The following is a 22,342-nucleotide window of genomic DNA, read 5'->3' as shown; positions in this document are numbered from 1 at the left end:
GTGTTAAGGCGTAATTCACAACCTTGGTAATGATTTGTTATAGTAAATGTAATAAAGTCTCTGCTAAGACCGGAAAATGTTCTTATAGTTCCATTTTGCATTAACTATGCAACTCAAATTCACAAAATTTACCTTTTTTTTGTTTACAGATGCATAGAATAGGACATATTGTATATATAGGATGACCCCACAACTCTAGGATATGGTTCATAAATTTTATGTATTTGCATATATTGCACAGTGTATGTTCTTTGATGTTTTTGCATCTTTGTCTTCTTTTTAACATGTTTGTATACATGTATCAATAAAATTTCAATTTTTTAATACAAGTTTCTTAATTTATCTATTTTTGCCAACAAATTTCTGCCTTTAAAGTCCCAGGTTGGGTGTTCCTTTATGATACACAGTTCCCTGTGGGTCTGATGTATTTGGACACCGTCACCATCTTTTCTTTTTTATAGTATATACACTTTATTACCAAAAGTATTGGGACGCCTGCCTTTACAAGCACATGAACTTTAATGGCATCCCAGTCTTAGTCCGTAGGGTTCAATATTGAGTTGGCCCACCCTTTGCAGCTATAACAGCTTCAACTGAGATACTGAATTTTGGGTTTTCACTAGCTGTAAGTCATACTCATCAAAATGAAAAGAAAGAAATGCTTGAAATATATCACTCTTTGTGTAATGAATCTGTATAATATAGGACAGTGATGGCGAACCTTGGCACCCCAGAGGTTTTGGGACTACATTTCCCATGAGGCTAAGTTACACTACAGAGTGCATGAGAATCATGGGAAAAGTAGTTTCAAAACATCTGGGGTGCCAAGGTTTGCCATCACTGATATAGGAGTTTCACTTTTTAAATTGAATTACTGAAATAAAATAACTTTTTTAAGATAGTCTAATTTTTTTAGATGCACCTGTATATACACTATACTACCAAAAGTATTGGGACGCCTGCCTTTACCCGCACATGAATTTTAATGGCATCCCAGTCTTAGTCCGTAGGGTTCAATATTGAGTTGGCCCACCCTTTGCAGCTATAACAGCGTCAACTCCTCTGGGAAGGCTGTCCACAAGGTTTAGGAGTGTGTCTATGGGAATGTTTGACCATTCTTCCAGAAGCGCATTTGTGAGGTCAGGCGCTGATGTTGAAGAGAAGATCTGGCTCGCAGTCTCCGCTCTGATTCATCCCAAAGGTGTTCTATTGGGTTGAGGTCAGGACTCTGTGCAGGCCAGTCAAGCTCCTCCCCCCCCCCCAAACCCTTTGCAGCTATAACACCTCTAACTCTTCTAGGAAAGCTGTCCACAAGGTTTAGGAGTGTGTCTATGGGAATGTTTGACCATTCTTCCAGAAGCACATTTGTGAAGTCAGGCACTGATATTGGACGAGAAGACCTGGCTCACAGTCTCCACTCGAATTCATCACACAGGTGTTCTATCAAGATGAGGTCAGGACTCTGTGCAGGCCAGTCAGGTTTTCTATCCAGGCACATATACTATCATTGATTCCAGCAGACCTCAATTTGTGGATAAAGCGTTTATGGGGTACTGTGTCAAATGCTTTGGCGTAATGTAGATAAACTACTTTAAATCCATATTCCTAACAACAAGACTCCACACCATTAATCTTTTTGTGCCAAAACGAACCTATGGCGTTATGTATCATTGACAGAACCTTTGGCATCAAAGTAAGATACTCCAAAGAAAATGGATAACACTAATCAAATAACTGGCATGGGATTAATTATATTCACATGTATCATGGGTCCTTAAGAGTAAGGGGTGAAGGCCTGTACGCTCTTCAGAAATGCTTCTCTTGACATGGACAGGTTATACAATGTTAGCTTATAGAAGAATGGTTGTATTTACTATACTAAAATACTATATTTTTTGTCTCTTTACAGTGAGGGAGGATGGTGGAGAGTGATATCCCTAAAGACCGGTCGTGAGAACTATATACCTTCAAAATGTGTGGCAAAAGTTTACCATGGGTATGGAACATCTCAATATTCTAATTTAAAACAATTAATTCACTCTTTAAAAAAAAAAAAGAAAAAACACACATGGGTCTGTATCTGTAGGCTGTCCAGTGATCCACAATCCTACACATGACTTTTAAATGCCATTTGTACCATAACCCAGCCCTTAGAGTTTGTTCCTTCAACCCTACTTAAAAACTGCTTTCATGATCATAAAAAAGCTCCCTTTGTACTTAAGGCTGCTACATTACAAGAGATTGCTTCATAGTCAAGAAGCTGGCATGTTGATAAAAGATGCAAGTTACAAAGAACTGTCATGTTAGAGGCTGTTTTAATACAAGAGTCTATTCAAATAAATAAATAAAGATGGGGTGGGTAACCTTTCCCCACTCTATCCAAAACTAAAAAAAAATGTTTTAGTATTAGATACCTCATAGAGTATATGCATAGCCAAAATATTTTTTTTTAATTTTGGATAGAGTAGGGAAAGGTTTTTTTATGTCTGTGTCCCATTAGGGGGGACTTTCCTGTGCTTCCTGTCCTGGAATCATAACAGGAAGCATGAAGAAATGTCTACAAAGTGAAGGGAATTATTTTTATAGACAGTTGTCAACAGAACAGGTGACCCATTGGAAGATTTCGAATTCTGGGGACAACTGTAAAATATTAGGTAAAATACAGGAATGGAGCTGAAGCCAGAGGTCCAGGAAAGCTAACTGAGGGGGGAGACACTGTAGACCCTAGAAAAACAGTATCGTGAGTACAGGGGATCGTGTCTAGGGGCCTGACGTGAGGGAGGCCACCCCGGAGTAGGATAGGCAGAAGCTCCCTTTGTACTTAAGGCTGCTACATTACAAGAGATTGCTTCATAGTCAAGAAGCTGGCATGTTGATAAAAGATGCAAGTTACAAAGAACTGTCATGTTAGAGGCTGTTTTAATACAAGAGTCTATTCAAATAAATAAATAAAGATGGGGTGGGTAACCTTTCCCCACTCTATCCAAAACTAAAAAAAAATGTTTTAGTATTAGATACCTCATAGAGTATATGCATAGCCAAAATATTTTTTTTTAATTTTGGATAGAGTAGGGAAAGGTTTTTTTATGTCTGTGTCCCATTAGGGGGGACTTTCCTGTGCTTCCTGTCCTGGAATCATAACAGGAAGCATGAAGGAATGTCTACAAAGTGAAGGGAATTATTTTTATAGACAGTTGTCAACAGAACAGGTGACCCATTGGAAAATTTCGAATTCTGGGGACAACTGTAAAATATTAGGTAAAATACAGGAATGGAGCTGAAGCCAGAGGTCCAGGAAAGCTAACTGAGGGGGGAGACACTGTAGACCCTAGAAAAACAGTATCGTGAGTACAGGGGATCGTGTCTAGGGGCCTGACGTGAGGGAGGCCACCCCGGAGTAGGATAGGCAGAGGATGGGTGTCAGTGGTCAAGAAAGAGGATACTAGGAGAGTATATAGCTTCCAGGCACAACAGACACAGCACAGCATGGCAACGTCTCACCTGGCATGTGGAATAGGTTCAGGGGATCTTGGGCGGCGCAGGAGAAGAGACGGTAGCAGCGGAAGAGGAGGAGTCAGCCGAGGAGGAGAGGGAGGATAGAGGAGGAGGAGGAGAAGAAGAGGCAGGCCTGCTTGCAATCCGTGGCAGTACAACTAAATCTACACGGGTGCCACGGGTTGCATGCTTAACGGCCATCAGAAGGTTCACCCAGTGGGCAGTAAAAGTGATATACCTTCCCTGCCCATGTTTGCTAGACCATGAGTCTGTGTAGATAACACCCCGCTTCAATCTGTGGTATTGGGGGGCCACAGGTTTATCACACCAGTTCTACAAATAATTGGCCAGTATCTGTTGTCAATGTGTGTAGCACAGTTAACACAGCAAAAGAGGCCAAATTTTTGCAGGACTAAAATACAATCTTAGAAAAGTATACTGTTACTATATATCGCTACTCACTTTCTGTCTTGGTGATAGCAGTTGGCAAGACAAATGTGGATGGCCAGAGTAGGAGATAGCCTGACAGTTCGTTGGGACAATGTGTTGTTGGGTTTTTCACAATGAATAGCACAAAACACTTAGAGCAGGTTCGTTACTGTGCATTGTGGTGTACTGCAATGTGTTGAGGGTTGGACTTTACTCTACGATGTTTTGGGGAACCATTCACAATGAATGGCACAAACAGCATGTGTGCCACCAAGTGTTCTGGTAACCTTTATTGCTTTAAGGCACAATTGCGAACGGGCCCTCATTTTTTCTGTTTCTAACAACAGCTAATTAAGGTACACAACACTTCTATCGGTTCTGTTCTATAGACTGGAATTTAATGAGAAACGAGAGTGAAAATCTTCAGTCTTCCTCCCATAATACAGATCAATGTTCTTCACCTTTTTCTTAAAAAACAAAAAAAAAAATTATGAGGTGAAACATAATACTGAACGTCATTTTCCATTTGTGTGTAACAGTTGAGAACAGCACGTTCTCCCATGGCAGCGTGAGAAAGGGGATATGAGATAATTATAAGTCAAAGCGGTAATGACGGTAACTACATGATCTATTTATGAAGCAACACAACTTGGTTGTGTCTTCTCGTATGCCCATCAGCCCACCGCAGCAGAAATAGAAATAAGGAATTAAAAAATATTCCATAATGTAGCAGACTCCATCGCAACCTTTTCTGTGAAATCTAAACTGCCTTGACATTAAAATATAACAAAGCAAGACATTTGTAAGTGTTACCTTTAATCTGCAAATATTCACCCTTAATCTAACCATGCCAATACCTGCGCAGAGTCAAGCTTATTGTCTTTTTGAGTTCTGTGGGTTCCTCCAGAGGTTCCTTGAGTTGTGGTTGATTGCCACTTGATCTAACCATGCTACCTAAGCAGGGCCAAACTTATTGTGTTTATGACACACTGTATTCCAACCATTCGCAACTAGGTTTCTAAAGAACCCTAGGGTTCCTCCATAGGTTGCCAGGTGTTTCTTCAGTTGTGGTTGACTGATCTCCAATTTGATAATGCTAGCCCGGGAGCCAATGACACATGATCTAACCATGCTGATACCTAAGCAGGGCCAAACTTATTGTCTTTATGACACACCATAGTCCAACCTTTCACAACTAGGTTTCTATAGAACCCTAGGGTTCCTCTAGAGCAGGGATCCTCAAACTACGGCCCTCCAGCTGTTGTGGAACTACACATCCTGTGAGGCATTGTAAAACTCTGGCATTCACAGAAATGACTAGGCATGATGGGAATTGTAGTTCCTGAACAACTGGAGGGCCGTAGTTTGAAGACCCCTGCTCTAGAGGTTGCCAGGTGTTTCTTCAGTTGTGGTTGACTGATCTCCAATTTGATAATACTAGTCCTGGAGCCAATGACACGTGATCTAACCATGCTGATGCCTAAGCAGGGCCAAACTTATTGTCTTTATGACACACTGTAATCCAACCATTCGCAACTAGGTTTCTAAAGAACCCTAGGGTTCCTCCAGAGGTTGCAAGGTGTTTCTTCAGTTGTGGTTGACTGATCTCCAATTTGATAATGCTAGTCCTGGAGCCAATGACACATGATCTAACCATGCTGATACCTAAGCAGGGCCAAACTTATTGTCTTTATAACACACTGTAGTCCAACCTTTCACAACTAGGTTTATATAGAAACCTAGGGTTCCTCCAGAGGTTGCCAGGTGTTCCTTCAGTTGTGGTTGATTGACGTCCAATTTGATGATGCTAGTCATGGGGACAATAACACTTGGCAGAGCCAGCTGCCTGACATTGATGATCATTTTAGCTGTCTGTAAAGGGGGAATTTATCCCACCAAAGAAAGGGGTATTTTTCCCTCTGACCCTCAATGACTTGGATTTAGCACTGGTTCCCCAAGACCTCAAAATAATTTTCAGGGTTCCTCTGTGGGTTAAAAGTTTGAGAAAGGCTGCTCTATTCTGTTTAAAAGGTGCCTTCTCTTGAGGGGTCTCTTAATTGGGTATTTATTCTTTACCAAAACCGAACATTTTGAGCCAGATGTTCATCTTCTTTTGGACCCATCTGCTTTTCTAACCTGTTCCTCTAATCTTCCAGGTGGCTGTTCGATGGCGTGGGGAGGGAGAAGTCAGAACAACTACTACAGCTGCCAGAAGTGAAGACCGGCTCATTCATGATCAGGCAAAGTGAAACAAAAAAAGGTGAATGGCTGGGGCCTGTGTTTAGGTTTTTGCAGCAAAACACTAAGGGGCACATTTATAAAGTTGTTTTTTCTACTTCAACAAACATTCACCGCAGGCGATTCCTTATAGGACCAGGTCAGTGATTCTTTGATGAAAGTCGCATTCACTGCTTAATGAATATGCCCCCAACTTCTACATTGCTTTAAGCACTTTTGAGTTACCATTCTCCAAATAATGATCATAGCTTGCATTTCCTTTTCCAAACTCCACACTTACCCTTAAAGAAGTGTTGGAATCGCTCTGCCAGGAATAGTCTATGTTCTACATTGGGAAGTTGTCCACACTTCCTATCCAGGTAATAGATGTCAGGCTGAGGAGGAAGTGAGGCAAAACTTTCCAAAAAAGGTCACAGACAGGATTTAAAACCTCACACCTCACTCTTCCCCATTGGTTTTGTTGGCTGAAAATAAGTCTTAAAGGTGAATTTGTGTTAAACAGTAATCCAGTCTTTTTCACAAAGAGGAGTAAATATTAAAAGTTTAGATCCACCCGCTGCTTACATGTAAGCCAAATTTCTGCACATCAATTCTTGTTTTTCTATTTTTCTTGGGAAACTGTACCTGACATACAGTGTATATATATATATACACACACACACACAATACTGTGTAAAAGTCTTAGGCAGGTGTGACAAAATGCTATCAATTAAGAATGCTTTCAGGAATAGAAGTTTTAATAGTTTATTTTTATCAATTACCAAAATGGAAAGTAAATAAACAGACGAGAAATCCAAATCAAATCAACATTTGGTGTGATCACCCCTTGCCTTCAAGATAGTATTAATTCTTCAATTCTAGTTGAGTCGCTTAGCCTTGTTTCTAGGTCCTATGCACGAAAACATAGGGGTGCAGAAAACATAGGGGATATGTCCTATGCACGAAAACATAGGGGTGCAGAAAACATAGGGGAACCGGGGTGCAGAAAAATGGCAGCAGGTGCTCTGGATTGATGAATCAAAGGTTTAAACATTTGGCTGTAGCAGGAGGCAGTTTGTTTTAGGAAGAGCTGCAGAGCGGTACAATAATTAACACGTTGGAGATTCCTTGCAAGTTTGAGGCTGCATTTCTGCAAATGGAGTTGGAGATTTGGTCGGGATCAATGGTGTCCTCAATGCTGAGCAATACCGGCCGATAGTTATCCATCATGCCATACCATCAGGGAGGCGTGTGATTGGTCCCAAATTTATTCTGAAACAGGAAAATGACCCCAAACATACAGCCAATGTCAATAAGAACTGTCTTCATTATAAAGGAGAACAAGAAGTCCTGGAAGTAAAGGTTTGGCCCACACAGAGCCCTGATCTCAACATCATGGCATCTGTCTGGGATTACACGAAGAGACAGAAGGATTTGAGGCAGCCAACATCCACAGAAGATCTGTGCTTAGTTCTCCAAGGTGTTTGGAACAACCTACCTGCCGAGTTCCTTCAAAAACTGTGTGCAAGTGTAGCTAGAAGAATGGATGATGTTTTGAAGGCAAAGGATGGTCAGTCACACCGAATATTGATTTGATTTTGATTTCTCTTCTGTTCATTTACTTTCCATTTTAATAATTGATAAAAATAAACTATTAACACTTCTATTTCTGAAAGCATTCCTAATGTACAGCATTTTTTCACACCTGCCTAAGACTTAAGACTTTTGCACAGTATTGCATATATATTTCTTTAGAAACTACTGTTTTATATTAATTATTTGTACTGGTAATTTTACTACCATAAATAAATATGACAAAGTTTTTATAAAGCATCCAATAAGAAAGCCCAGCACTACATTTATGCTTTTTAGCACACGGATAATTCCTTCTGGTAATCATGGTAAATATGAAAACACAAATGCAGCAGCTTTTTTTTTTTTCCATCCAATTATATATTTATTTATTTTTTTTATTTAGAACTGAGCATAATGAAACAAATATTACAAAACCATAGAATCTTTTTCATTTAAAAAAGTAATTTCCCACACAGAGATAAACTCAAGTATCTAAATAACTATGTAAGAATTTGGGAGAGACCCATGCTCCAAAATGATGAATACTGAATCACAGGAAGACCCGCTCATTCTGTGTCTTGAAGCCTTTCAAAAGGTTAGCACAAGACTTATCCCTAGATAGGGGAATAATAGAAGGACCCAATAGGGAATGAGAAGAAAACAAAGCCACACAGATTTTCTTATTACTTAAAGCGGACCTTCAGTCATTTTTTCATCTTTCCATCTATTAAATCTTCTGCCCTTCTTTTAAATTTGGATAGTAAAAAAAATGTTTTTGCCAGTAAATGCCTTATACAGCCCAGTTCTTCTTTCTTGCCTGGTTTTTGCTTAGGCAAATGACATCATGCATAGCTCTCTCTCACTCTCGTGAGAGTTTGCCAGCGGGGGAGTGGAGGAGAGAGTCACAGGAGAGCCAAGGACAGCTGCAGAACTGAAGGGGGCTGGATTAGGGTGGAGATAAGAGGAAACAGAGATCCATGTGTATTCATCAAGAGAGAAGAGAAATGTGTAGGCAAGCAGTGGTGTGAGTGTGTCTATGTGTGTCGGTGTAAATCCAGGAAGTGAACAGGCAGCAGCTTCAGCTGCCCAAAGTTAAAATGGCTGCAGCCAGACTTAGTGGAGGGAGATTTCTGCAGCATATTTGGCAAGTAAAGAATCACAGTATATAAAAAAAAATATGCAAGGTGGTTGGAGGGAAGCTTCAGAATGGAAACAATCTTTTTATTACAAATTATGTGAGCAGACTGTAGTTCCTCTTTAATAATTTGATGAATGGGAATGGGGTGTCCTTTGGCTCACATTTTTTTTATAGGTTTCATTGAGTCGAAGTAATATAGAATAGGGTTCAAAGGTGTCCTTTGCAAGTTCAGAGGGGAAAGGGGGTAGTAAGCTTACCTGCCTCTACTGGAAGCAGCTCAATAGCCTGTAAATCCCCCCCACACACATATTCCTACACATTCTCTATGTAAAAATACTATTTTACTATATTGGTAGCAGCCTGAACATCTGGTGTGCCAGTGTGTTTTCAGAAGCAATGAGAGGAAAAAACTAAAACAAAAAAATACAAAATCTGAAGATAATGGAAAGGAGGCCTACACTTTTCTACTATGATGTGGGTGAAACCCTAGAAGAGCGCACGCCCACCCAGTGATGATGTGATTAACCCATCCATTGACGTCCAATACTGTCCTTTCTTCAACTGCAATTCCAACTATGTAATTTTTCAAATAAAACACGGAGGACTTTTGATTTCTCCGTTCTATTGCAATGCTGAGCTGACATTGAGGGAAGTTTGTTTGAATTGAAATACAGTAATAATGGCAGTAGATGGGAGATCTGGGCTTCCACCAACACACCACACCTAGTCTCGTGCGTGGAAAAGGCTTTAAAAGACATTTTAATGTGTTTGAGGTGGATATTGACTGAAATCCAATGACAAAAAAAACTAGTGGGTCACTAATATTTTTTCTAATTTTCTACAGGATCTTATTCTTTATCTGTCAAGCACAGACAAGTGAAACATTATAGAATTTTCCGCTTACCGAATAACTGGTATTATATCTCGCCAAGATTGACCTTCCAATGCTTGGAACACCTTGTCAACCACTATTCAGGTATTTAAATTTATTGATTTATTACTGAATTATAACTTTGAAAGACTTTACATAATAGTGTATTAATAAATAGCTTGATGTAGCATAATAGAGTGATAATGATTATCTTGATGTAAATAATGTTATTGATGTACCTTGTATACAGAGGCGTAACTAGATTTCTCAGGGCCCCGGTGCAAGAAATCGTGAAGGCCCCCCCCCCCCCGAAAAGCATGTTTTTGACACTTTTTTTTTTTTTTTTTTTTTGCAATGTATAACAAAGTAAAAAATTTCTTCTGTTTCCTGCACTGTAGCCGTCTTTTGGCTATAGCGCGGGTGGGTAGTGGTTAAAGTAAATGTGAACCTCAACAATGAATTTCCTTGATTTGCCTCCTTAGGATTGGTTAAATCTGACCCGGGGAATGGGATCAGTGGCAGGGCTGGTGGGGAGAAGGGGAATGGCATCAGTAATAGTTCTGGTGGGGAGAGAGGTAATGGGATCAGCAGCAGGGCTGGTGAAGAGGGGAATGGGATCAGTAATAGTGCACCAACCATGGCGATGGTGGTGAGGAGGGTGGAGCAGTGACAGCGGTGGTGGTGGTGAGGGGGGTGGGATCAGTGGCGGTGGTGGGGTGGAATCAGTGGTGGGGAGGGAAGTGGGATCAGGAGCGGTGATGGTGGGGAGGGGGCTGGGATCAGTGGCGGCAATGGTGGGGAGAGGCAAGGGATCAGTGGTGGTAATGGTGGTGAGGGGTGTGGGATCAGGGGCGGTAATGGTGGTGAGGGGTGTGGGATCAGGGGCGGTAATGGTGGTGAGGGGTGTGGGATCAGTGGCGGTAATGGTGGTGAGGGGTGTAGGATCAGGGGCGGTAATGGTGATGAGGGGGTGTGGGATCAGGGGCGGTAATGGTGGTGAGGGGTGTGGGATCAGGGGCGGTAATGGTGGTGAGGGGTGTGGGATCAGTGGCGGTAATGGGGGTGAGGGGTGTGGGATCAGTGGCGGTAATGGGGGTGAGGGGTGTGGGATCAGTGGCGGTAATGGGGGTGAGGGGTGTGGGATCAGTGGCGGTAATGGGGGTGAGGGGTGTGGGATCAGTGGCGGTATGGTTTCCAATGGCATAGTTTACACCAGTGGTTGCAGTTACTGAAAAAATAAAATAAAACATGCTGCATTGTTCTTGCACTGGATTGTACTGGAATGCTTTAAAATGCACCAAAAATGCACTGAAACGCACATTACTTAAGGTTAAGAAAAAGGAGGGGGAAATGCACTTGACTGCATCAAAAGCGCAATGGAACGCATCAAAAACATGTAAAAAATGCACAAGCAGAAAAGCAACTGGAACAAATCCGGACTGCGTTTCTATGGTGTGAACTGGCTCTAAATAAAGCCAGACTATAAAAAGAATATACACTAGCCATTACAATGCCCACACTCCCCATTATACTTGAATATACATTTGGATCATACAATCATGACAAGCTTGCAGGGAAGAAACCGGAAGTACTGCTAAACACTCCTGGCATAGCTTATCATGAAGGTAAACTGTAGACTTTGGTTAGGAAAATCCACACTGACCAATTATTCCTCCACATATGTCTAGAAAGGTTGATGAGTACAAAACTCCTAAATAAAAAACTAAACATTTAAATAAAGGTCATCTTTTGTTTTTAGGTACCTTTTTATAGTGAATGTTCAGTACTGTAATTTATTGGTGGGGGCAGAGGCGATTTCCCCCTCACTCAGGCTCTGCAACTCCAGTCTCCAGCCAGGCGGACAGACACAGCATGTGGTTCACTCGTCTCGCAGAGGGGAGAACTCCTCCTCCCCCTGCACTCCATTGGTGTCAGCTGGTCACCTGACTTTCAGTGACTGTCCACCCCTGCTGCCTCACTGCATCAGCCATCTCTCGGATTGGAGGATCGGCAGGGCTGAGGGCGGTGTAGGCAGCACAGCAGCAGAATGTCAATGCAGGATTGCAGGTACTCGTAGATTGCTTTACACTGCACACATACCGCTGTACCTCTCCGCCCCCCCCCCGCACAACGATCGGGGAAGGCGGCATCCAGCCCAGACTAGTCTCTCACTCAGCTCAGCCACCACTAGCGAGTAGCGAACAGTCATCAGGCGGACGGACGGGCCCCCTCACGCCGCGGCCGCTGTAAGAAAACAGGGACTGGCGGGCCCCCCCTCAGGTAGCGGAACTCCAGGGCCCGGTCGCAACCGCGACCGCTGCGACCCTGATAGTTCCGCTACTGCTTGTATATGGATAGGTACAGCCATTTGGTTCCTATAGTTAGGGGAACTTGGCACCTTTCTCTTTGTCTTATTAAAATTCAAAAGTCCAGCCCTATTTTGTTTAATAGTAGAACTTTTTCATGTCCCTGTTGAGATTTGCCCTCATTTCCTGTTTCGGTAATAACACTGGAAATGAATAGAAGTCTTCCCTACAGAGTACAGCAAAGAAGGAGAAATGAGGAACCTCTTTGTGCTGGCTACAGTCTATATCAAGTAAGCAAGTGAATAGACAAGGACTCACTGCTCAAGGTGGTGTGATTGCCTGATGGCTCACACCGGTGCATGCCCCGGCTCGCCTCCGTGAAAACTTGATAAAAGAAAAGGAATTGGCAGCACTCCAGGTTGAGTCAAAATCCAGATTTATTGACTGGACATCCAAATATGACAATCGTGACAAGGTAGACACGTTTCACACACTGACTGTGTGCTTAATCATTACCTAATTAATGATTAAGCACACAGTCAGTGTGTGAAACGCGTCTACCTTGTCACGATTGTCATATTTGGATGTCCAGTCAATAAATCTGGATTTTGACTCAACCTGGAGTGCTGCCAATTCCTTTTCCTATATCAAGTAAGCGCTACTTAAAGTAAAGCTGCTCGCTTGATAACATATATCCTATATAGATCTTTATCTGGCCCTCGGGGTACTTTTCCACCATCTGACACCAATGATGGGACACCATTCCTCCCACTGATACCATTAATGGGGCAGTATTCCTTCTGCTGACATCTACAGTTTGGCACTATTCCTTCCAATTACATCAACAATGGGGCATTATTCCTCCTACTGACACCATTGATGGGGCACTATTCCTCCCATTGATACCAACAATGGGGCACTATTCGTCCCATTAAAACCAATGATATGGCATTGTTTATGCCCAAATGGTCACAGTCTGACCCCCTAGAGCCTGAAAAACAGTAAACTGGCTCTTTGCTTAGAAAGCCTGGAGACCCCTGACATAGATATATCACAACATCCAATGTCTTGCAAACAAGGAACAGCAAAAGGAATGCAAGCGCTCCACTCTGACAGAAGGGGCAATGTGTATGTATTCAAAAGAATGCTCTAAACAGTAACTATCTTTATAAAGTTGGAATGTTTATGGAGGGTTTAAGGAGAGCAATGCATTTAAATCATATGCATCCTCTTCATCACGGCTGTTAATAAATGTGTTGTCACATATTCCAATCTCCACCTTTTTTAAATGATGTCTGCCACTCAGACATGCTGTATTTGTGCTATTTGTATATAGCATTTCCATTACGGGCACTTACTTCTTCTGCATAAACCCTTGCCCTGATAGTCATCTCTATCTATACTAACATCTCTAATTGCTGTCCATCCAATTAAGCCTCACATTACTTTGTTAGGACAGTTTTCATTTCATTTCTGCTACTCAGCCACCATATTTTAATTCACAGCCCTGGAGAATGGGCACAGATCCTAGAAATATGTTTTCTCTCCTTGAACTTTGCATAGAAATTTCAAATTCAAAGCATTTAATGCCTATGTTCCCCTGCTGAAGCAGTGCCTAAATGTATTTTACTTCACATCCCGTTATATCAATTAAATTAGTATTAAAACTGGTTGAGGTTCTAACCCATCTCCATATTTCTGTGTCCCCACTGGAGAGATTTTGCTCACTTCCTGCCCTTGGTAAAAGAACAGATGCTTTTAGCGTTTGCCATTATCTCCAAAACTAATGCCCCATACACACGTGCAGATTATCTGCAGACTTTTGTCTGCAGACTTACCAAATCCATATAATATGAGGTCAAACCTAAACACTTTCAATTTGTATGCAATCCGGCAGGCCCTTGCACTACATAGAAAAGGTAAGTCTGCAGACAAAAGTCTTCAGATAATCTGCACGTGTGTATGGGGCATAAGCAAAATGTTTTGCCTAGAGTTCCGTTTCTAATAAGCCCATTGCAGTATCCCTGTTCTGTCAGACTGAGTACTAGAATCAGTAGATGGAAGTAGATGAAAAATGAAGAGTATATAGTAAACTTGGTGTTAAGTTATTCACTTTAAGGTAATCACAGAGGGCACTCTTTATATCTGGAGGAAAGGAGATTTCATCTCCAAATATGGAAATATTTCTTCACAGTAAGAGCTGTGAAAATGTGGAAAAGGCTCCCTCAAGAGCTGGTTCTGTCGAGCTCAGTAGATTACTTTAAAAAAGTCCTGGATTTTTTCCTAAACATACAAAATATAACTGAATACTAACATTTATAGGTAAAGTTGATCCAAGGAATATCCGATTGCCTGTTTGGGGATCAGCAAATTGGATCATGCTTTGCTGGGTTTTTTTTTTTGCCTTCCTCTGGATCAACTGTGGGTGTAGTATTATGTATATAGGATTGTATCATATTTTTTTTTCCTTTTAATGATTAAACTAGATAGACTTGTGTCTTTTTTTCAACCAAAATAACTATGTAACTATGATCTATTTATATATGTTACCCCTACAGAAAATGCAGATGGGCTCTGCTGTGTTCTCACCACCCCATGCCTTACCCAGCAGTCGGTAAACCTCACAGAAGTCTTTGGCAGGCAAGAAATGCCTGTTATGCGGAGAAAGAAGCCCTTCAACTGGAAGAGTATGAAGAAGTAAGTAATACCAGAATTTGTAACACTTCTGACACGTGGTTGGTTGTCCAGATACTAAAGCCCCGTACACACGCGTCGAAAATTGGCAGGGAATTTTCGCTGACGACCGATCCGCCGATTTTCGGCTTGTTAGTATGATGCTTCCGACAACCAACTCCGACTTTTCGGCCGAAAAAAATCTGGTGTGCAGACTTAAAATTTTTGTTGGCCGTCAACATGACGGCCGATTTTCGTGCAGTCAGTACAGATTTCGACAGGGAAAAATCTGATGAGCAAGTCTGGGCATGCTCAGTGAAGAAAGAACACAAAGAAAGCAAACCAACACATGACATCACTTCTGAAGTAAATTTTTGTTTGGTGAGAAAATTTGTGTGCAGTCTAGGCACATTCCAAGCAACAAAACACAACTCTGGACAAAAGACAGACGATCGGTCGGCCGATAATCGTTGCGTGTGTGCGGGGCTTTAGAGTAGCCATAACTGGGAAATGGACTTGACCATGTAGGGATTCCTAGTGGGAGATCATAAATGGCACTGACTAATGGAAGAGCTTGCAATCAAACACATAGTAGTTTTTCACTTGAGAATACTCCATGTGAATTGTACAATGCTAAAATCCAGCAAGTAAGTTCAAGAATGTTGAATCATCCTCCTATCCTTGAACATACGCCTTTTTAATGAAAGGCAAATAACTCAACATTTTTCCTACTCATTATGACATTTGCCCATTTATTAGTCAGCCTTAATTGTTCTTGTAGAATAGTCTTCTTAAAAAAGCTGATTGGCCTACAGTAAATGACTTGATTGACTATGACCAGATTCCTGCAGTTCTGAGCTGGTATGCCACAGGGTCACATGTTGGTAACCCTGTGATCATCACCAATGGCTCTAGTCAGATCATTTTGGTCCCCATGGCTATTGTCAACACCTTAACTGTTCTTTAATGTAAATCATCTTTTTTCATGTATCATCATGTTATTTAAGCCTGCCATGGTGCCATCTAGTCAATTTGAAAAATGTTCAGGGTACCTACTGTCTGTCATACCTATCCAGTTGCCCATTTTATGTAGGTATAATTCGAGCCACATTCTTCCATTCATTACTTAATTTTCCCCAGCTGTTGTCTTTATTGGCATCACTATCACCACTAGAGCCAGTTTTTTTTATCAATGCCTTTATGGGCCATACACACTATAAGATTTTCTGAAGACTTTTTCCTTTAGATTTACCAAAACCATATAATATGAGGTCAAACCTAAACACTTTCAATTTGTATGCAATCTGGCAGGCTCTTGCACTACATAGAAAAGGTAAATCTGAAGAAAATCTAACCACAAAAGTTGGATGGTGTGTATCCAGCTTAAGAATACATTTATTAGGATCTGCTTGTTCTACAAAGGTGTCCAGATGACCAGAATAGGAAGGAAAGGAGACCTCTCTATTCTCCCAACTATCTAGATTTCTTCTGACTTCACTTTAACTTGTTGGTTTAATTCTGGGCTCCTGTAGATCATCACACACTGTTCAAGTGCTATACCCACATCCAGTAGAGTAACTATTGTGCAAGGGGCCCTACTGAGAATTGTGGACCCGGCCCAGTTTTTAATGTGAAGTCCCCACCACCCTACCATCCAAAATCAATAAATGTTAATGCAGAGCTTCAAGTGGGTGCTGTAAACTCCACCTTTTCACAGCAGATGTTCATGGGGACACCTCCCCAATTTAGAGTTGAGCGGACACCTGGATGTCCGTGTTCGGCCGAACTTTTCTGAACGTTACCCGGACACTGAACCCCAATGAAGTCAATGGGGACCCGAACTTTCAGGCACTAAAATGGCTCTAAAAAAACAATGGAAAGGGCTAGAGTGCAGCAAATGGCAGCAAAATGTAATTAAGAGCATGGCAAGTGCTCTTAAAAAAAAAAAATTCCCCTTTAAATTTTTAATTTTTAAATAGCAGATTAGAACAGCACTCTGTAGTAAAATATAGCTGAACGCTGCACACAACAGACTGATAAATATATTTTTTTTCTCCCTCCTCCTCCTCAGTGGGCTCAAGTGAGGGCAAAAAGATTGTTCACTGCACCACCCCCCACACAGCAAAATCGATGTAGATCGCTAACGGACGATTGTTCTGTCCTGTGTCTCCTAATCTCTCCCTGCCTAAACTCTCCAGCCTGTCCCTAAAATGCTCAAATATCTTTCCCTGCCTACACTCCGACCTGTCCCTGGATTCTTTTCGGGCACAATGTTTTTTTTCCCTGTCTGTCCCTAATCAGCAGCAGCCAGCACCTGCTCTACACTAGAGCAGACTGACGCACAGCGCGCTGTGTCTCTAGCTTATAAAGACCTGGGTCACATGCTTCAGCTGGCCAATCACAGCCATGCCATTTGTAGTGATGGTTTCTATGGCACACCAGTTAAACGCTTGTTGATTGGTTGTTGAAAGCCCGCCATTAAAACCGCGCCATTACATACAGGAAATAAAATTACCGAACACGGATTTTAAACCCGAACATACAGTAAAGTTTTTGGGTCCGTGTCCGGGTAACAAAAATCCAATTATCCGGTACGGACCCGAATAATACAGTCCGTGTTCGCTCAACACTACTCCCCATATCTCCCCTGCACTTAGTCATCTGATCTTTAATGTCACATAACTAAGTGGCAGGGAAGTGTTCCTGAACTCTTTTCTTCCACTGGACAATTTCCTTGGATAGGATCATTTCACAGTTCCTTTCAAATGAGCAGTAACAGCGATTGATTTGGTGGAGCAATAAAGGAGTCAGTAACCTCCAGGGGTCCTCCAGGTCTGAAGCAGGGGCTTAGTAACAGGTGTGACTGATGCAATTGTTTCTTCACTAAGGCCGCTACCCTAATGCCCCATCACCATCTGGTCCAAATCATGCTCCTTCATATTCTTTCTTCAATCTGCACCCTGCTCTTGAAAACACCTTGTTGGCTTACAGAAACTTAAAAGGGTCAAACTTTACCAAACTTTAAGTAAAAATACTACCTTAACCCTGAAACAGAACAGTAAAGCTTTGCTATGTGATATAAATTTGGTTAATTTAAATTGTGGCTTTTTGAAATACCAATGATTCATGCCATTTTGAAATTCTCACAAAACTGTAGAAACATTTATAAAGTCCTGTGCAACCTGAAAAAGCAAGCAGCCAAATATATGCTACTATAAGTCAACACTTAGGGTCCTTTCACACGGCCGCTCCGTGTGAAAGGTCCGCTGCGGGACTTTTTTTTTTCCACGGAGCGGATGACATTTCTGTCATCCGCTCCGTGTGCCCGCATATCATCCCATCCATTTGCGGATGATATGCGGACATAATGTAAGTATATGGCACTGCGGATGTCAGCGGATGACACCGCTGACATCCGATTTTCCTTCCTTTCCGTTTTTTACACGGAAGAAAAAATGGGGTTCTGTTCCATTCGAAAAAACGGAACAGAACTGAAAGGAGGAAAATCGGATGTCAGCGGATGGTCATCCGCTGACATCCGCAGTGCCATTCACTTACATTATGTCCGCAAATCATCCGCAAACGGATGGGATGATTTGCAGACACACGGAGCGGCCGTGTGAAAGGGCCCTTACTCAGATAAAAAAGGCACCATGGAAATGATCTACTGTATATAAGGTTTATGCACTTTCACTTCATCTTTCCTTCAGAAATTATGCAATATATATATATTCCATTGCTATGTGGTTTATATATTCCATTCAGCCATTTTGTTAGCCAGTCAGCTTTGTAACAAAATTATTAAAGTGGAAGTGGGGGCTGGCTGGCTTCACACCTATGCACAATGCATTGTAACACATGATATAATACGTGCTGTATTGCAGTTCCCATCATTTACAATGGAACCCAAATACACAACGACCGCAGCCTGCAGACCCCCACAACACAAATGTTGTGCCTTGTGCTAGGTCACAATAATAAAATGCTGCAGGACCATTTTTTGTCCGTTGCTGTGTGTTGCCTTAACCACTTTCAGACCAGAGGATTTGGCTGCTCAAAGACCAGGCCCTATTTTGTGATTCGGCACTGCGTGACTTTAACGGACAATTGCGCGGTCATGCGACGCTGTACCTAATTAAAATTTACGTCCTTTTTTCCCACAAACAGAGCTTTCTTTTGGTGGTATTTGATCACCTGTGCGATTTTTATTTTTTGCGCTATAAGCAAACAAAAGTGACAATTTTGAAAAAATAACATTTTTCAAATTGTTTTATTGTGAAATTCTCAAAAAAATGTAAAACAAAGAAACATAGAATGTGTCGGCAGATAAGAACCATTTGGCCCATCTAGTCTGCCCAATATATCTGAATCCTATGAATAGTCCCTGGCCCTATCTTATATGAAGGATAGCCTTATGCCTATCCCATGCATGCTTAAAAAAAAAATGTTAAAAAATCTAAATTTTTTAACATTTTAGGCCAATTTGTTTTCTGCTACATATTTTTGGTAAAAACAATCGCAATAAGCGTATTTTGATTGGTTTGCGCAAAAGTTATTACGTTTACTAACTACGGGAAAGATTTATGTAATTTTTATTGGTTTTTTTTTTTACTAGTAATGGCGGCGATCTGCGATTTTTTTTTGCGGGACTGCGACATTGCGGCGGACAGATCGGACCCCTAACTGACATTTTTGACACTTTTTGGGGTACCAGTGACATTACTATAGAAATCAGTGCTAAAAAATGCACTGTTACTGTAAAAATGGCACTGGCAGGGAAGGGGTTAACATTACTGGTGATCAGTGGGTTAAGTGTCTCCCTAGGGGTGTGATTCTAACTGTCATGGGGTGTGGCTTGTGAAGTAATCACAGAGACATGCGATCCTATATAGCAGGATTGCATAGCCTCTGTGATCACTTCAGGGAGAATGACAGACGGCTGTGTTTACATCAGCCGTCTGTCTTTCTCCCTCAGCTGCGGGAGATCGCGAGTGGCCAGCGGCCAACGGAGCCGCCGGGCACACGCGCTGGCTCCCCAGCTGACGAGCTCCCCAGCTGACCAGCGGGGGCGCGCCACCGGTGGCGTGCGATCGCCCTATAGCTCCACCCAGGCGAGCGCCGTACGCAGTCAGTGAAGAAAAGTTTATCAGTGCAAAAAATTTGACAAGGGGTTTTACTAATTACAATCTGTATCCACAAATAAATAAAAAAAAGTTCTGTACTTTAAGAGGTCTACTTGCAGTTAAAAAAAAAACTTCAGATACACAAATAAATGTACTGTATTTTCTGGCGTATAAGACTACTTTTTAACCTCAAAAAAAATCCCCCAAAAATGGGGGGTCGTCTTGTACGCCGAGTATAATATCTCCAAGGTAACCTAAGTATAAGTATTACCGGTAGATGTAATCTCTCAAGATGCTGGCTATGTGGAAATCCTGTACTGGTATACCGTATGTACCATAGCTTCGGCTACATACAGTGTAGTGCTGAGCCAATCAGGGAGAGTATGTATACTGAAGCTACGGTACATACGGTATACCTGTACAGGATTCCCGCACAGCCAGCGTCTTGAGATTTCATCTACTGGTAATACTTAGGGTACCTTGGAGATATTATGAGAGATTACATGTATTACAGTACTTGGGGTACCTTGGAGATCTATGAGAAATCTGATGTTTTTCAATGGTGTTGCCTTGCTTCAGAAGGGAGGTAGTCTTATGCGGCGAGTATAGCCCAAAAACTATGTTTTAACTTGAAAATTAGGGGGTTCGTCTTATACGCCGGAAAATACGGTATATACTATCATATATATTTACCTAGTTAAAGGAATGATAATATTATTGAACATGTAATTTGTTTAGTCATAAATATAATAGATTAAAAAACTGTACATTCCTTAAAGAACTTCAAAAATGTATATGTTGTCTTTTACAGAGTTTCGCTAATCGCAGAAGAACCAGACCATTCTTCAGAAACGGATGACTCTTTTCTCAGCTACGGTCTTCGCCAAAGCATAGCCTCCTACTTGTCATTGGCTGAAGATGAGGAAAGTTATTCCCTCCCAAGCAATGAACAGAACAAGAAACCAACCCGGAGAAGTTGTATCTTATCCTCTGTCAACACCAGAAGTAACTTTATGTCCAACAGAGTAAGTTACAATGAGGGCTACAGATGAGGGGAACATGACTCTAATAAACTGGACTTCTTCTTTCATGCAAGCCAAGATCCACAAGATTTTCATTAAAAACTTGACTTCATACAATTCAAGGCCTACAAGAAGGCCTATCCATTATATATTTGACTTAATACAACTCAAAACCTATAAGAACTCTTCCTTATAAACTTCACTTCTACTTTAATGCAAACCAAGACCTACCAGAAGGACTATTCATTATAAATTGCCTTCTGCTTTCATGCAACCCAAGACCTTTGAGTTGAAATATATCCATGTAACCTTATGTCCAACAGAGCGAGTTAGACTAAGGGCTACAGATGAGGGGAGCAGGACTCTTCGTTATAAACTGGATTTATAATTTCATGCAACCCAAGATCCACAAGACCAACATTTTTCATTAAAAACTTGACTTCATACAATGCAGGGCCTACAAGAAGGCCTATCCAATATATTTTTGACTTCTTGCCACTCAAGACCTATGAGAAGGACTTTTTCTTATAAACTTGACTTCTACTTTTATGCAATTCAAGATCCACAAGAAGTACTATTCATTATAAATTGACTTCTGCTTTCATGCAACCCAAGACCTGTGAGTTGAATTATATCTGTGGAACTTGTTGGAAAACTTGGAAAAATTATTTATTTTTTGGCAAAAACGTTTTAGACCACGCGTTTCTTCACCACTTTATGCTTTTGGAGTTTTTGTTTTAAATAGTTTTTATTGAAGTTTTGCATAGATTAACAACACATGAAAGAGGCGTGTAACAGCTGGAACTTATAACATGTCAAAACATTATGTCAGCTTTTGGAGTTTTTGAAAACTTTTTTACAAGGACTCCTATGCAGTTGAGAGTTAAACTGTGATACGCTGAGTATTAGGAAACACGTTTCCAATTTTAAGACATACCTTTGTATGAATCAAGAGCTATTATTTGTATACTATGACTCACTTTACAATTATTAGTATTCATTTGGCTGGCGGCTTAGTGCTGAGGAATCTGCTTTTGTGGAAAAAAGCATAAAATTGCTTAATACAGTGACGATAAGAGTCACTTAAAGTCCAAATCCAGCTAAAACTTTTTCTTTAGTTTTGGATTGATGTCAAATAACAATTTGACAGAAGTTCTGACTTTATCTTACTCTATTAATACTGATATATGAGCTTTAGGTGCAGGCTAACCGAGGTTCTATTGCCCACTGACATACCACTTGGGAACTTGGTCAGCGGAATCTCCCTGATGAATTTCTCAATTCCCTCTGCTTTGGGTGATATGAGTGGTTCTCACTTCCCAGCTATGATATTTTACAGAATGGACAATGGAGCAGAAATGGTGAGAAGGGGAAGAGGGAGAGACAGAAATTCTTGCCAAGAAAGTCTCCAACAGCTATAAGACCACCATAAAAATCAGCATCTCCCCAACCCCCCCCCCTGGCACCATATCAATTTTGTATTGGTTTTATAG

The 22,342-nt window shown here is 41.2% G+C and overlaps 2 protein-coding genes across 2 annotated transcripts in view; one reads left to right on the top strand and one right to left on the bottom strand.

The window, feature by feature from the left end:
• Positions 1–20,932, top strand: part of SLA (Src like adaptor) — a 74,641-nt gene extending 53,709 nt beyond the window's left edge. Inside the window, exons 4-8 of the mRNA XM_082258719.1 lie at positions 1,910–1,996; positions 6,081–6,184; positions 9,699–9,830; positions 14,590–14,728; positions 20,639–20,932. Coding sequence (XP_082114845.1) covers positions 1,910–1,996; positions 6,081–6,184; positions 9,699–9,830; positions 14,590–14,728; positions 20,639–20,879 — 703 coding nt within the window. The 3' untranslated portion in view covers positions 20,880–20,932. The remainder of the gene's footprint in view (positions 1–1,909; positions 1,997–6,080; positions 6,185–9,698; positions 9,831–14,589; positions 14,729–20,638) is intronic.
• Positions 1–22,342, bottom strand: part of TG (thyroglobulin) — a gene marked incomplete at its 5' end in the record, with an annotated part of 481,401 nt that overhangs the window by 204,229 nt on the left and 254,830 nt on the right. The gene's annotated exons all lie outside the window — the stretch shown is intronic.

Source organism: Pelophylax lessonae, assembly GCF_965119305.1.
Source record: "Pelophylax lessonae genome assembly, chromosome: 5".
NCBI lineage: Eukaryota > Metazoa > Chordata > Amphibia > Anura > Ranidae > Pelophylax > Pelophylax lessonae.
Note: the sequence above shows the minus strand (reverse complement) of the source record. Positions and strands in the feature narration are given on the sequence as shown.